The 17,334-nt window shown below is 35.0% G+C and overlaps 1 protein-coding gene across 1 annotated transcript in view; it reads right to left on the bottom strand.

The window, feature by feature from the left end:
- The window catches only part of CPLANE1 (ciliogenesis and planar polarity effector complex subunit 1), a gene marked incomplete at both ends in the record, with an annotated part of 64,947 nt that overhangs the window by 19,030 nt on the left and 28,583 nt on the right, over window positions 1-17,334 (bottom strand). The window contains 15 exons of the mRNA XM_079548723.1: window positions 130-242; window positions 3,035-3,127; window positions 3,576-3,683; window positions 4,825-4,879; window positions 5,606-5,728; window positions 6,612-6,782; window positions 7,555-8,289; window positions 8,504-8,791; window positions 9,318-9,510; window positions 10,295-10,363; window positions 11,768-11,850; window positions 13,014-13,081; window positions 13,333-13,469; window positions 14,915-15,072; window positions 16,092-17,022. Coding sequence (XP_079404849.1) covers window positions 130-242; window positions 3,035-3,127; window positions 3,576-3,683; window positions 4,825-4,879; window positions 5,606-5,728; window positions 6,612-6,782; window positions 7,555-8,289; window positions 8,504-8,791; window positions 9,318-9,510; window positions 10,295-10,363; window positions 11,768-11,850; window positions 13,014-13,081; window positions 13,333-13,469; window positions 14,915-15,072; window positions 16,092-17,022 — 3,325 coding nt within the window. The remainder of the gene's footprint in view (window positions 1-129; window positions 243-3,034; window positions 3,128-3,575; window positions 3,684-4,824; window positions 4,880-5,605; window positions 5,729-6,611; window positions 6,783-7,554; window positions 8,290-8,503; window positions 8,792-9,317; window positions 9,511-10,294; window positions 10,364-11,767; window positions 11,851-13,013; window positions 13,082-13,332; window positions 13,470-14,914; window positions 15,073-16,091; window positions 17,023-17,334) is intronic.

Genomic DNA, 17,334 nt, shown 5'->3' with positions numbered 1-17,334 from the left:
AGAGATTTCTTGCCTCAGAGACAATGCGGTCTTCCATATTCTACAACTTACTCATCCAAAAAAGAATAATACAGATTCAAAGGATAAGACAAATGGTATTCTTGTAATTAAACCATATGCACCACTAACCAAATCAGGTACATCAGACAGAGATGATGGTAGAAGTCTCTCCTTCACTTCACTGGAGAATCTCAGGTTTAAATACACGTCGGGTGATGATAATTTAGGAATGCTACATGATTCTATGGGGGGAAAAAAAAAAAAAAAGATTAATATTAATATAAAAAGATGCTGTCCTTCAACATAAAGACGCTGAGGAAAGGTGGCTACTCTTCAAGGATGTCTTCCTGAGAACATAAGAGCTCTCCGTCCCTATGAATAAGAAAGCGGCAGAGGAAGCAGGAAACCAGCATGGCTCGGCAAGGCACACTGCTGGGCATACTGAGGGCAAAGAAAGGTGCACACAAGCTCTGGAAACAAGGGTGTATCATCTGGGAAAAATACAGGAACGACGTCAGGACTTGCAGATGTAGGATCATGAAAGCCAAAGCGCAGGCAGAACGGAACTTGGTGAGGGATATGAAAAACAATAGGAAGACATTCTACAGGAACATTGTCCAGAAGAGACAGGCCAAAGCGAGTGTACCTCCTTTGGTAAATGTAAAAGGAGAGCTGGCTTCAACGGAAGAAGAGAACGCTGAGGTACTGAATGAGTTCTTTGCCTCGCTCTTCACTGGTGGCCAGGATTCTAATGCTTCTCACATCCCTGAGCCCTGCATCCCTAAACCTCTATTGGGGACCAGGGCAGTAAATCCCCCTCTGCTGTAAGGGCAGAGCAAGCCCGAGACCGCCTCATGGTACTGAATGTGTACAAGACTATGGGGCCGGATGGCGTGCATCCCAGGGCTCTGAAGGAGCTGGCTGAGGTGGTTGCCGAGTCGCTGTCCATCATGTTTGAAAAGTTGTGGCTGTCAGGTGAGGTCCCGGATGACTGGAGGAAGGGTCACATCACTCGCATTTACAAGAAAGGGAGCAAGGAGGACCAGGGAACTACAGGCTGGTGAGTCTCACCTCTGCACCTGGGAAGATCATGGAGCAGATCCTCCTGGATGACACGCTTGATCACATGAGGAATGAGCGTGTGATCTGAGACAGGCAGCATGGAGTCACCAGGGGAAGGTCATGCCTAACCAGTCTGGTGGCCTTCTGTGCTGGAGTGACGGCATTGGTGGACAAGGGGAAGGCGACCAATGTCATTTACCTGGACTTGAGCAAGGCCTTTGACATGGTCCCCCACCACATCCTGATCTCCAAATATTTGATTTGATGGCTGGACCACTCAGTGGATTAGAAATTGGTTGAAAGACTGCAGACAAAGGGTGTTGATTAATGGTTCTATGTCCAGGTGGAGGCCAGTAACGAGCATCATCCCCCAGGGGTCTCTCTTGGGACCTGTGCATTTGAACATCTTCATCAATGACATCGAAGACGCAATTGAGTGCACTCTCATCAGGTTTGCTGATGACACCAAGCTGAGTGGTGCGGTTGACACGGTGGAAGGAAGGGATGCCATTCAGAGGGACCTCAACAGGCTGGAAAGGTGGGCCTGGGTGAACCTGATGAAGTTCAACACAGCAGAGTGCAAGGTTTTGCACATGGGCTGGAGGAATGCCAGGCATCCGTACAGACTGGAAGGAGCAGTCCTTGAGAGCAGCCCTGCAGAGAAGGACCTGGGGGTCCTGATGGATGAAAAGCTTAACATGAGCCAGAAGTGTGCTCTTGCAGCTCAGAAAGCAAAACCACAATGATCAAGGGGCTGGAGCTCCTCCCCTATGAAAACAGGCTGAGGGAGCCGGGCTTGTTCAGCCTGGAGAAAAGAAGGCTGCAGGGTGACCTCAATGCAGCCTTTCAGTACCTAAACAGAGCCTACAAACAGGAGGGGAATCAACTCTTTGAAAGGGTAGATAACAGCAGGACAAGGGGAAATGGTTTAAGTTGAAGGAGGGAAGATTTAGGCCGAATGTCAGGAGAAGTTCTTTACAGAGAGAGTGTGAGGTGCTGGAACAGGCTGCCCAGAGAGGTTGTGGATGCCCCATCCCTGGAGGTGTTCAAGTCCAGGTTGTATGGGGCCCTGGGCAGCCTGATCTAGTATTAAATGTGGAGGTTGGTGGCCCTGTGGCAGGGGGGTTGGAGATTTGTGATCCTTGAGGTCCCTTCCAACCCAGGCCACTGTGTAACAAGTTTGCTTCAAAGTTTTGTTCAAACAATATCAATCACTATTTAATTATTTTTCATTTATTTAAGTTATTTAAGAAAAATATTCAAAACATTAAAATTAGAGCAGCACGCTGCAGTATAAATTGCTATTCATTTTCAATTCCATCTTAAGTAGTTAAAAAAAAATCTCTATATCTTGACTGGATCAAGTTGAATGACAATACTTGCCTAGAAAAATGAAATAAATAAACAATATTTGCAATGTACACTACATAGTAAAATAATTTTCCAAATGGAGTAACGTTGTTGAATTTTCTAAAAATGAAAAATTAATATGTTTGTGTGCTATAAGAGGGAACATTCTTAAGTAATAAATCTTACGTAGTACTATTTATCACGGAGCTATAAGTTTTGTGGGGAGCAAAACATAAAGCAAAATACATGTTTAGCCTCAAATCAAAATCACTTCCAATTTTGTTTTCTGCAAATAGCACCAATATTTTACATACCAGAAAAAAAACTGTAAAAATTGAGCAGCAGTAAAATCACTATAAAGCCCATAAATGTCTCTCAACACAAAAACAAAAGCATGGGTACAATGTACCAGGTAAAACAGAACCAAATGTTTCTAAATAAATAAATAATAAATAAACTGTATTTATTATTACTCAACATTTGGTTGAAAGAAATAGAATAAATCAGAAGGTAATCAATACCCTACATATAAAGTTACGTCATACAAAAATACATTTTAAGTGGTAGTATTTTTATAGATTTCCAAAACAATAAATGAATTAAAGAAAGCCTGAAACCATACCCGACACAGGAACAGACGTATCTGACTCATTTTTTTCAAGGTGAGAAATCTCAATTTCGGTACTGATTCCAATATCCTTGTATGATTTGAGCACTTGATAGGAAAAAGAAATCAAAATGCATTGATCTAAGGAAGGACACATATGGCATGACCTGAAAGTACAATTCTGATTTACCAGCCTATGATCAAAGGAAAGCTGTAGAGAAGAGGTAGGAAAGCAATTTCAATCAAACATGTAACACTGTCTAAAATGTGTTTTCATAAAGACAATGTAAGCTAAAAGAAGCCGTCAGAAACAAATCACAACACAACTGACATACAGAAAGCATACAGAGTCACTTACACAATCACATCAGTAGTACCTTCAGTTATAATTATTTTAACTAGTAGTTTGTAATTTACATTCCAATATCTTCTCTTTTTTTTTTTTTTTTTTTTTTTGGTAACAAAAATTTAAACATGCAAAAAATTACCAAATATTACAATTAACTTGAAACAATACCTATAAACAGTTGCTGTAACTTGCACAGGTAACATTTACCTGGGTGAGTGTTGGTACTTGCATCCTGAGTTTCTGCTATTTTTTTCCTTGTAGAAGCCATGTAATGTAAATGTAGATCTGGAGTCGTAAGTGCCTCTTCTGCTTTGTCTGAAATGTGCAAATAGCTGTCTATAAGTAGTGCATGAATTAGAAAAAGTAATCATTTTAGTTTAAAACTTAGTGCTGTGGAAGAAGTTTCTCTGCATTCTGACACATTATTTTAAGTATATTTTATAAATGATATCAAGAAAATTTGCAGTATCTGTTGTCTGTAAACACATGCAACTGAATCTTACAATGTTATACTGAATTGAAATCAAGACCAGATTTGGATGTGTACTCTTCAAACCAAGTATACTAATACATGGAGCAATGAATTGCTTTCATAATCTAAAAGCAGAGGGAAATAATTGTGTATACATAATTATGCATTTATTTCCTTACTGATATTTTTACAGATCTGTGCAAGACAGAATTTGTCTAAGACAAATTTCAGAGAATGGATTGCATTATTTTTGTCTGGTAGGACTAAATGCTATGCTGAATTAATACAGTAGAAAGAAGCAGATCTTCCTATAATCACTGACTTCTTTTTCTGAGCTAGAAGTACTGCAAACATTCAGCTTCTTTTAAGTATGAGAGTCTTAAATTTCATACTATTAGGAGATGCTGTCAAATAAAACTGGAAATATATTTGAAAACAAATACATCTGATTTAGAATTTGAAGCGTGTGTTTAAAGCCTCCTTCTGGTTAATCACATGAATAAGAAATCACTATGAGCCATCGTTACTGAAATTCATACCATATACTCTTTACTCTTTCCTGAACTTCACTGCTTATAAGCGTAAACAAAACATCATTGCCCATTTTCAAGGAAACTAACAAAACTTTCAGGAGAATTATTCTGAATTAACAAGTAATTGGGGAATGCAGTGATACAATTAGCGATGTTTTTAAGCTAAAAAAGCATAAATATAAAATCTCTCCACACTAATCCCATAAAACTGAATATTCCAAAAGAGAACTGAACATTTTTTCATCATCTCGAAAGGTTTTTCTCAATTTCTGGGAAATGATCCTGTTATATACAGTGCAGATCGTATTTCTAAAGAGTACACAGTTTGACTTATCTTTTTTTGATATCTTTTGATATGGTCTTAATAATATGGAATTTTGCTTTGAAGTCTAACAAACTTCTATTCCCTGATTTATTTAAGCACTTAAAGTACTAAATGTCATGTACTTGCCCATGGAAATGAAAGAATCATCTTGCAGGTGAGAGGTATATTTTGTCTCTGGATCCTAATTAGAAAAAAAAAATAAATCATAAAAAATAAGTTGCAGCCACAATGAAAGGTTCTGTTGATGCTGTTAATTTTCTTTCTATTAGATACACTATCCCTGCTGTATTCTAGCCCTGCTGAGATTCTCCAGTAGCTGTGATAGACAAGGAAGTCTCAAAGAAGGTATGTTATGGACCATAATTAGAGCTTGAAAACATTCTGGTTTTCAATCTAATACTGGTAAGGATAACCCCAAAAGATGTTAAAAGATACTAAAATGACTTATGTAAACAACAGAAATCAAAACCTAGCTGAGGAAGGGTTTGTCTTCTCAATGACTTGGATAAAACAGAGGAGAGAGTTCTTTCTCCCTATTCTGACTTATACTGTCATCAATCAGCTTCATGTGAAAAAAATAATGCTTGGGATAGCTGCCCTCGTATTACTGACAGGCAGAACATTTTTTAAGTGATTGGTGCTTGTATGTGGATTTACTTTAAATGTCAAAATATGCTATTCTAATTAGGAAAGTTCACATCCCAACAGAAACAAATGCATCCCTGCAACTTTTTTCCCATTCTAAATCTCTTCCTTGCAGTAAATACAAAGATGTGAATGAAGAATATGTACTGTTTCTAGAGGACAGCATGGAAGAAATTTACATGATTGTTTCAGTTTTGTTTTTTTTTCTTTTAATATCTGAATACTTGAAAAAGGCAAAGAAAAAAACATTTTTTGACACTACCGTTTTTGATTCAACAGAGATCACTGTATCACTAATATTGATGATGGAATCATCTGGGCAGAAAGACACGCTTCGTTTCTCCTTTTCCACTTCCTCTTTCATTTGTTTCTTATTACGCCTCTTCTGTCTGCCAACATAATAATTATAAATAGAAGTAAGAACTGCTCCACAATTGTAAGAATACCTACTGTTTCCTAAGTAGAAAATACACACTGAAATAAAGGTGAAAAAAATAAACAAAACTGCTGCATAAGGATTGGTTCAAAGGATGATTCTGCGTATGAGAAATGCATCAAAAATAATTACAAGAGCTCATAAAAACATTCACCAATCAAAGCCAAATGTGTTAACAGTCAAGTAAAACAGTCATATCAAATGTTACAATCTGGATAATCTGGATAATGTAACTATATTTTGTGTGGTAAAAAAAAATAAAATCATTACAACACAAAACGCCTGTAAGGAAACTCTAAGAAATCCTCCAGGTAAGATATGGACTTCTGTTATCAATAAAATTTTCTTTTTTACTATTGTACTAAAAAAGTTGCAATTCTCTTAAGAATCTGATGAATATGTTATCAGACAACAATTATAGCCTTAAGAATTTCAACTGATAATATCATAACAGGTTTTCTAAACTACAGCTGCAGTTATTTATGTACTGTTTGTTCCCAACCTTACAGTGAACATTCAGAGTCTGTCCATCTGTCTGAGTTAAAAGCATCACAATCAGAAGCAATCATTCCATTCTAGATGCAATGATGTCATTATCCCTTCCCAGTAAAGTACAGGTAAGAATAAAAATGTCAAAATTCATGCATAACACAGCTAGCAAAAAACAAAAAATTCTTCTGTTGGAATTTTGATGGATGCCTTCTGGACTCATTACCAGAGCCTGTATTTTAAAATATATTAAAACACTGCAATCCTTTCTTTCCTAAAGATTACTACTAATAATGATGACCCGCAGCACAGTCTCTTCAAAATGAAGACCCACAAGTTTGGCTTGCCTTTTTGTACTGCTCTGCACATCTCTTGGCTCAAATGGTTTAAAATCAGTTTTTAGTAATTGGATAGGCTTAGTTTGGTCCTGTTCAAAGGAAGTACTGGTCACAGTATGATGGTGGTAGTACTGCTCAAATGCAATGAGATCTTGAGGTGGAATAAGTTTTGGCACCTGGAAGTTCAGAGAGAAGAAAAAAATGAAACAGTGATAAAACGGGGAGACCCCAGTCATACTAGCAGGTCCTGTTTGTATCTCAGTTATATAAACACAATTAATTTGTGGAGAGAATGAAAATGTAGCGGCAGAATCAGAAGCAACATGTTAATGTGCAAACTGTTCCCATTAAACAAAGTAGAAGATAGGAATTTCCTTGTCAGAACTTATTTCCCTAATATGTTCTTACGTATCTGGCTGAAGATGAAAATAGGAAATGCAGGCAAATTTCAAAATGTTTCTAGGAAAAATGTTTGCATTCAGCTGAAATGGGTGAGCGCATGAGATTCTGTGAGAACAACATGTTTCAAAATATCAGGCTCCCAACATCCACAAGACAAAGTTTTCTTTCCAAGCCTAAAAGGAAAATGCCTACAGGGCATTACATTTCTGCCCTGTATGGAATAGAATTTCTTACTGCTTCCTTTCTTGTTCTGTAAATAATTGTATTTAACTTTCTGTAAAACCAGCAATGATTACTTTTTGTGACAGAAATATTATTTATCATTTTGAGCCAGTAGATTCTTTAAACAATTCCAAAACAGTACCAAGCCTCCTTTGGATTAACATTCCAGTATAAAGGTACCTTAGTTCCAAACTTTCTTCTGTCAGCTGGATTGAAGACTTCCAAATTTCATAAAGTGGAAACACAAACTAATCTTTGATGAATTAGAAATCACTATACTAAAAACTCTTGCAACTTAGAAAAATGTATTACTAAATCCAGTACCTTCTTTTGTTGAGGTAAATTGGCATGGAGCAGTGATATTCCTGTGTGCTGCAGCGTTTCTCTTTCATCAGTCTCTTTTGTTATAGGTTTAACAGGTATTAAAGCAGTGATGATTGGCTGTCTTGTAACTGGTGGAAGTCTAACTACTGGATCAAGATTCAAGTGCAGTAGGGAAATACCAGCCAGGTTGTTGGTGATCACTGTATTGTCCATTTTCACATTACCAGAAAACTGCTGCTCAAGTGAAACTTCTCGTTCTTCATACTGACTTGAACATAGGTGTTTGGAGGGTGGCTTATACACAGTTTCTGCCCATCTTTTCTCTTCCTCTTGGATTGGTTTCGAGATCTCAGGTTTGTATCTACTCATGTTCCAGTGTGCTGTAGACTTCCCCCTTCTTTCTTTGTATGATGACTGATGGTGCCATAAAGAATCTGATGAATTCCAAGCTACTCGTGGGGGTGGTCTTGCAAAAGCTGATGACATTTCTATTGGATCTAAAAACGCTGGTTTGGAATGATAACCTGATTGAAGCTTAAGCAAAGGAAATCCATCTGAGCAATCTTTGTTTTTTTCAATAGGGATAAACTTAGGTGCTTTCTGAACATCTGAGGAAGGAGCTAGGAGATGAAGTGGTTTAATGGATGCTGAAGAATGCAAATCTTGTGTTGGTGGCATAAATCCTGTCTCTTTGCTATGGTTTTCTAGTAGGCTTAAAGAAACGTTCTGACGATTCTAAATCAGAAAATAAAAAAAAAGCATTTGAAAGCACAGTGAAACAGCTGATAAACTATATATGTACAAAAATATGTTTGGTTTTTGTTTATGCTTGTTTTTGTCTACAGCAATCACTACAAAAAGATTTAGCAATTCAACACAACAGATAACAAATATACAGAATATATACAGAGACATTTACATCTTCAAAGTGACATAATGATACACCTACTTTTATATGGACACAGTTGCTTTCATCTTTTGAACTATTTGTTGGTTGAAAATGTGAGCTTTTTTGATCATATTTTTCTCTATCACCTTCAGTGGACAGTTCTGCTTTTAGAGAAGCACCGGCAGAACATGAAGGTCTTGCAGAGCCATTGACTTCTGTTGGGGGCACAGGCTGGATTCCTTCCAGATGAGCAGATTGATACCGTTCTAAAGTTTGTTGCACATTTGGCAGGTTGGCAAATGATGACTGCACTATTTGCATTAAACTCATGAAGTTGATTTGCTGTAGCTGTACACACAAACACATGAAGGTAACACTGTAAAAACACTTTTAACAGGGATCCTCACAAAAACATCCTCTCTAAGCCATGTTCTAACAGTTCACTATCTTATCAACATAAAATACACAGTACCAATAAACAACTTCCATAAGGTTCAACGAAGATTCATTTGTACGACTGCTTATTGAACTGAACTTGAGATATATTAAAAATTTGTCATAGACAGGCTTTGCTAAAGCAAGACAAATTCCTTCACTTTTTCTGTGAAGTTTAGGTATACATAAGCTTGTACATAATTGTTTCAATGTGCTAACAAAAATTAATTGCTACCACAGCTATGAAGTTATTACAGCTTCAGAATCTTTCCTAATCTAAGCAGTTAGAGCACACTGAACTGTTTGAATTAGAACACATATTATGCTAATAATTTTTAAAAACAAGCAAACAAATACTTTAAAACAGTAATTATCCCAATTGTACGTTAAATACCATTTTATACTGGGAACACAATTTTCAACAATGAAGCATTCTTACCTGAACTAACTTAAACATTTCATCTTGGAGCATCTGTCTGACAGTCTCTGATGTATTCAGTTTCTCTTCTGTTGGGACTTCTTTCTTGATGTCTTCCTTTTTTGCACAAATTGAAGTACTGGAGATAACACTTGATATACTTGACACAGCAGCAAGGGAAGGCTGACTGTGACTTACAGAAATCTCTATGTTACTTAACAGTAGAATGAAAAGAATAAAATTGCTAAAAACACTCATAGTACAGAAAACATATAGTAGGTTATCTTAACTTAATCCACAAAATGTTAAGGATATCTTGATTTATCTAAAATATAATGAATTTGTTGGAAAAATTTAACAATTAACACTGCACTATCTTCACAAAGGCCTTTTTTTCCTAGCACTTAATGACACAGTGAATGAAAAATAACAGTAAAGACATAAGATCTACAGTTTTCAGTCACGGGGAGACTGAAACATTGGCTTTTCTATAGATACAGAAGAAAACAATGCTGCAACAGAAAAAGGTCCTGTTAGTCATAAAACCAAAAAGATAGAGAAAATGGAGATGGACACTATTAGCTGAAATATAAGAGATGGCAGATTTACTTTCACTTAAATGACTAAACGTGACTTTACCTATTTGGATAATTAAAAAGCAACAATAAAACTGCAGATTACAAAACATTAAAATACAATGTACCAGATGATATTAAATAGCATATTTTTCAAGTTGTTCACAAAGATATATATTATATTATGATAAGACTATATCTTATCATAGGTACTTTACTTTAAGAAGTTTTATTCATGTGATATCCTGGAAAAACTGCAAGAGTATGTGATTCACAAGGATTATGGCATGAAAATGTTTCAGAAAACTTACTCTGTATTACAGTTTTCATGTACAAATATTTTGCAATAAAAATTATGTTACTTGACACTAAAAATTTAACAAGAGTTTTTTCATTGTATAAAACACCATAGGTTTATCTTACCTGGGAACCTCGGAATTTTGCTCTAAAGAGAATGATTGAGAAATGGTGCTAGTAGCAACCTCAGTCATGCTTCAAAATAAAACAATAGAACAAAAAACCAGACATTGTAAGTGCTACAGTAATTTGTTGTGCTTTTCATTTTTTCCCCATTTTATGTACAAACACTTTTGTACATTTAAAGCAATGATACCTGAATGCCACCTTATGAGAGCTATACTGAACTGTATTACTTCAATTACTGCATTACGCTGCAATTTGAGCTGGCAAATATTGACATTCAAGCTTTGTCTCCCTAGCAATTAGAAACTGACTCAAACAAAAGCATGGAAAAGGTTCTGGCTGTTCACACAAACAACAGGCAAAAAAAAATAGATTGCCTGGAGCAGTCAAAAGAAGAGAACATCCAATAAGCAATACAGGTTAATATTAGCTAATATGATCCCAATCTGCATTCCAAGAAGAAAAAAAAAAAAGGACAGCCAGGGTCATAAGGAAACTTTTATTTCCCTAAAGCTGGCCATTCTTGAGTTCTTAACAAATATTACATAAACAGAATATGGATTTATATGCCAGTGAAATAAGATATTAAAGTCAGTTACTACGTATTATAGAAAAAGGTTTCATTATGACAAACAAATTTGGTAGGATCATAAAGAAAATTGATACAAAAGAATAAAAATAGGTGGTTACATTTCTCATTAAATGAAAAAAATCCCCAAACACTAATTCTTCATAGCAAACAAAAAACCCTTTTAGAATAAAGTTTCTTCCCTTGAAAAGCTTCAAAGAAATTAAACTAAGCAGTAATCAACTCCAACTAATGATGTAACAATCAAGCTTTATGGATTGTTTCCTTGTTTCCATTTTATTTTAAATGATATTATTTTATTTTAAAATATATTTTAAAATATACATCTAGCTCACATTAAATTTAAAACAAGCCAAAATTACGTAAATTTCTTGAAATTAAGTTCTGTAAAATATCTCCCTCTCTCCGTCAGGAGATGATGAATTTACCACCTATATTCACTTTCATCTGTATCTTTTAAATTGTTTAACAAGTTAACTACTAAATTTCCTAGAAAAATAGCTCTCCCTCTGTAATTTGTCTGAAGATACTGCTCCAACTTCAGAGAAAAATTTTCAATCTGGAAACTTCTCCAGTTATTCTCCAGTTACATACTTCAACCAGAAAGAAAATACTAATCCTTACCACAAACCATGCCTGTATTACCTGTTCATTTCTAAACTAATCATTAATCCACCCAGCACCTTGTATATGCAAAATGCCTATTCATGTGAAATAGAACATGACAGAAATTTTCTTCCAGTCTATGAGTTTGTTCCTACAGTAACAAACCCATTCAGATTTGACTGAGTCCCACCATTAGCAAAACTGCAAAACTACAAAACAAAAATTTTAACTGTTTTTAAACAAAGTCAAAGGGAAAAATAAAATAGTAAGTCTCTCACACATTCTGTTCAGCCTTTCTTTCCTTTGCTTTTTTCATCTTTTGGTCTTCTTGTGGACTATCTACAGCTGAATTGGAGATGTCCTGGAAAATAAAAAGATGTGTCTCAACTTGTAAATTTTTACATACCCCTTCTGCTTCAATGAAATGTTATTTTATTAGCCTAAGTCAAACATATTTTTCATTAAACAGTCGTTTTAAAAAATCTGACAAAAACAACAAAAATTACACACTTATCAGAGGACAGTTGCAGCTTACGTATTTGGAGATATCTTAATAATTCCATTCAAATATGGTTTTTTTTTTTTTTTTTTTAATTAGTTGTTATATGTTTCTATTTTCAAGTTTGTATCCACATACAGTATCCACATCCACATACATACCCTGGAAATCAAGTCTGCTAATCTCACACCTCCTATTAAGGATGACAACAGGGAAACAAAGTTTGTACATAGAAGCTACTCACAAACTAAGAAACTGAAATAAATCCAGGACTTCATATATGCCACAGATTCACTATAGTAATATGTAGTAATACATAGTGGGGAATTGAAAATCATTCCATTCCTGGGTCTAATTCTATTAACAGCACTGAATCCAAAGTAGTACAGGAGAGTAAGCTGTTGCAATCCACATTCGTTCATAATAGTTCCTAGCCAATTTCAAATACAGGAGAGTTCTCTTGGATGATACATGAGAATGAGGCTAATTTATAGATTTAAACTGACTTTTCAGACTCCAACAAATAATACACCTTTATACATTTAATTTAAAAATCAGGTAAGCAAGCAAGTCATAAGTCATTACTTAGTCACCCTGTGACAACTTCCAAGTCAGCATACATTTTTTAGGAAATAAGCTGTAATACAGCTAGCTACGGTAAACAAAACAGTTATAAAATTCTGCTAAACAGAAGACCACCTGTTTTTTGTTTGTTTGTTTGTTTAGTTTACATGGTTTTATACATATCTATGTGTACATAAATAGTATATACTTATATACGGTGGTACACAACCTGTTATGGAACATAATTACATGCCTGTTGATATAGGCAGACACACACTCAGTTTTACAAACACTGAATCAATACTGAAAAATATTTAGAGTAAACTTTACTCTAAAACTTTACTACTGTTTAAGTACTAATAATTTTTACTACTGATTTCAGTAGGGAAAAAATTCTACCAAGATCTCCATTTCTAAATTACATTGAGGAATTCTCGACAAGATGATAACTGATAACTTGCCTTTCCAGGTTTGATCCTGATAGAGCCATTGGAGCTCTTTGGAGTTTCAAATGGCTCCTCAAAGCACTCTACAAAAACAAATTGTAAATCAGAAAACGATATGACATACAGCACTGTTACATAATTTCTGTCAGCTGGTTTACATTAGTCCACTTTTTTTCCTATTGAGGAAGAAAAAGGGTTGAGCTATCTTTCAGCAAATTCATAGTTTGTGCTATTACTACTGATGTGACGTGCAAGGAATGTATAATTCTACTTCGGCAAAGCTCCTACTTTGTTATGTCAGACAACAGTAAAAGAATATAGCATAAACACAAACCTTCACTTTGTGATGTTATGTCTGACTCCTCCTGAATAAATGGCTCAACTTCATTAAGATCTTCAGTCACATGAGGCAGAGAACAACTCCCATGTTTAATTTCCTTCTTAGCAAAATATATTGATTTTGTACACATTCTGATCATTGGAATTAAAAAAAAAAAAAGAAAAAACACACAATAAAAATAACCTAAGTATCAGACTTCATTTAAATATACTGCTCCTCTCAGACTGCAGGCTAGAGTGTAACAGTAAAATAAACACTGCTGTGATATAATCATATAAAATTCCCCAACAAATTTCACTTAAACTGAGATAAATACTATTTTTTGGAATAGTGGTAACATTTTACTGAAATTAACGGGACAGCCTTTCAGATGCTCTTCAGAAAGACGTAAAGAACACATATGACCTACCAAAAAGAAAATGGAAGGCATAAATTGCATTGTAACTTTTAGATAATCTGCCTAAGAATACATTTATGTCCCTCACAGAAACTTCCTTTATTATAAAAAAATAAAATAAAATTTATAGGAAACACACACCAGTACCTTTAAATACTAACAGCAGATCTTTCATTTCTTTAGCGCAGCAGTAGATGGAGACAAATGTTACAAAAGCCATCAGTTTACAGACTCTCCATCTCCAGAAGTGTTTAAGATATGAATACATATTTACCCCCTTTTCCATCTTTCTTTCTGACACATACATCAACATAGCGAGATTAAAGATCCAGGGGAAAAATGAAAACAACAAAAAAAGTCAAGAAAAAACAATTAACATTGTGAACTATCATCTCAGTATAAGAATGAAGGTTCTCTCTCTCCCTGTATAGAGCTTGTTATTTGAGAGAGTGATGATAGTTACTAAATCAAAAATCTGGACTGTATTTCCACATTGCTAACTGTATGAACAGTGATGTAAATTGACATTTCAATTCATACGAAACAGCCATCTTGTTTGCTACCTAGAGGTATGTCTGGGGAAGGTAGATACTTGGTCTGATTTTTTTTGTCAATTACAAAAGTTCTATAAAGCGAAGTCTTGCAACAATTTTTATGACAATATTCAAGACTTCGCCTTCCAATAGTGTTAGTCCTGATAATGTTTAAACAGCAAACATAAGATTTTTTCTAAGTATGAGAAATAAAAGGAGCAGAATATGAGAAATAAACAGAACAGAATGACCAAATACATTAAGTTCTCATGAATATTTCTTGTAACAGACTTGGTCACCGATTTGAGAAGAACTGACACAATCATGTGATATTATGAGGCATAAAAAATCTGGATTCTCTTCTACAAAAATGAGACAATATTACTATATAAAAGAGAACACCTTAACATCTCCACCAAAATTAGTAACTTACATATATATAGAAAGAATATAATATTATCCTGTTTCAGGAATAAATTCAAGTGATGTAATAGACTACGTATAGCCATTAGATTTGAGTACGAGATTGAATTTACATTCAAAATTTAACATAATACAACATGCAGAAACAGCAGAACTCTTCATCTCGCTATGTTCATTAGCTGGGGAATGACAAACTGGAGTTCTTAGATAAAAAAAAAATTACCCTGAAGGGTTTTCAAAAAGGTTGTCATAGGCTTGTACATTATGGACATCAGCTGGAGGATTTGCTGAAGTGCCTTCAACTACTCCAAGTTCTCTCTTGGTCCTAGGCTGTGCTTCTGATGGAGATGTAGATTCTCTCAGACACTGATTACCTGTGTTCTATTAACAATAATAAAAAAAATTCACTTGCTTTAGAAAAAAAAAAAAAAAAAGACTTTAAAAAATACTGTTTCATACACTATGTTTATTTTCATACAATTTCCTCTGCAACGGAGAAATTCTGGATTTACACTTAACTATGGAGTCTGAGTTTTCACCTTTTGATTAACAAAGAAATGGTCCTCTGAGTTATGTAGAAGAATTGTGAAATAACAGATGTTTCATGATTCCTTTGTCATTGATGTGACAATTAATATTCTCCATAAAAGAAATGCGATAATATTTGGTTTCAGCACCAGTAAAATAGACCTACTTCAAATTATCACTGTATGAAAGGCAAAAAACTTGCATAATCATGCATAGTTAGCACACCTAGTATTCTGGCAGTAAGTTGTAAGCAAAGTACATATGGTGCTTGCAAGAAAACAGAATATGGAAACCAAATACAAGTCAAAATCTCTCTGTGAGAAAAGACCTTAAAAAAACCCCACAACCTTCTTCATCCAAAGCATTTCACGTAGCATTATTTATTTATTTATTTATTTTTACAAATTCCCAAGTTTAACAGTGTTAGCTGGAAATTCAAAGTTCACTTCTCACAAATTAACATCTAGCTTTAGTCAAAATGCAACCGTGCTTTCCTCTAAGGACAAATAAACTTGCATTCAAGTTTCCTTTGACAAAACATTCTTTAATTAATCTTGTTTTTCCAATAATCTGTCACCAATTCTGGCTTTCTTCACATAGACTCAGTGACGTAACTTCTAAGCATTTGCTCAAATGCTGTGATAACTATTTAAATGATTTTAAATATGACTTCTAAAAGAGGATTTTCATTTTCAGCTGAAGTTTTCCCAAAATTCTGGTATTTCTGGAAAATATCTATTTTCTGAGCAACTCCTTACTTCAAGACTATTGATCAACACTCCTTTTCTTACTGAGAATCAAACTATAACGTAAAAGATGTGTATAATTTTGTTTGCTGGCATAAATTTATTCTTATTCCACCCCTCTCTTACCTTAAATGTTACACTTCTTGCTTGCGTTCCATCTTTGCACAATTGTTCTAACAGCCATAAGGAAGAAAGAACAGCAGCTGCTGATGTCTTCACATGTATCATTGGAAGACTTTCCTCTATGGCGTCTTGTTTCTTGGAACCACATAGCAGTCTCCTGTCAGACCATCTGATCATCCACTCAAGTAATCTTGCAATACTGCTAAATTTATCTGTCAGTTCTATTGCTAGTTCTTCTCCTGGTAAAGTATCAGGAAAATAAGCAGTTTTGTACACATATTTAGAAGTTTCCAGGGTTTGTAGTGTACGGGCAGTATCTTTAGGAACAGTCTGGATTGCTGATGCAACAGTTACCTCTTGATTGTCACTCTGAGCTCTGTAAATTGACTTGCGTTTTAAACCAAATAATCCTTCAAGTTCTTTGATTGGGTTATACACAGAAGGTTCTGTCGTCTGCACAGTGGACTGTACAATGTCTGGATTTTCCAGAATATTTTCGTTTACACTATGGACGGAAACTGTTTCAGAACTGCAGGATGTCAGGGTGACAGTATAGCAAGACCCTGCTCTAAATACACTTTGGCTTCTTGCTTTGGCTTGTCGACGTTTTAGTGTTGTATGAATATCAAACAAGAGAGAGTTTAATTCATGCTTTCGAAGAAGTCCAGAGAAGCTAGTAAGAAATGGAATTCTGAGATCACTGTACTTTAACAGATCTCTCTCAAGAACATAGCTCAGAAAGAGCTCTAAGAAATTAACATACTCTTCATCATCACGTTCAAATTCCCATGCACCAACTATAGGCAAATAACACTGATTCTGTGAGTCCTTTCTGTACGCTTTCTCCATATGTTTTGTTTTCCAAGTAAGAGTTTTTGTCTTGCAGGTAGCATTTCTGCTACCTATCTCCCCTTGTCTCTGATATTCATTTTCCCTGCTAGACAACAAACAAAGAGTTAACACCAAAATCAACAGTAGGAAGATTTACACGGAAAATGAGTAAATGGAGCATTACTACTTCTTCATCCTCTTTTGTTAAAAATAGGAAACTGACAAAAAGAAGCTTACACTAATGCAATGTTAAGATGGCAAATTAAAAATCAAACATAAAATCCATAGTTCTCACAAAGACAGGAGCTCAAAAACATCATATGTGCATTTGGACACAGCTAATAATGATTTACATTTCAAGAACAATATTAGTCACGTTGCTTGACATAATATCATCAGTTCTGAGATCTGACTA

The sequence above is a fragment of the Tetrao urogallus genome, assembly GCF_951394365.1.
Source record: "Tetrao urogallus genome assembly, chromosome: Z".
Classification (NCBI taxonomy): domain Eukaryota; kingdom Metazoa; phylum Chordata; class Aves; order Galliformes; family Phasianidae; genus Tetrao; species Tetrao urogallus.
The sequence above is the reverse complement of the archived record's forward strand: the minus strand, read 5'-3'. Positions and strand labels throughout refer to the sequence as shown.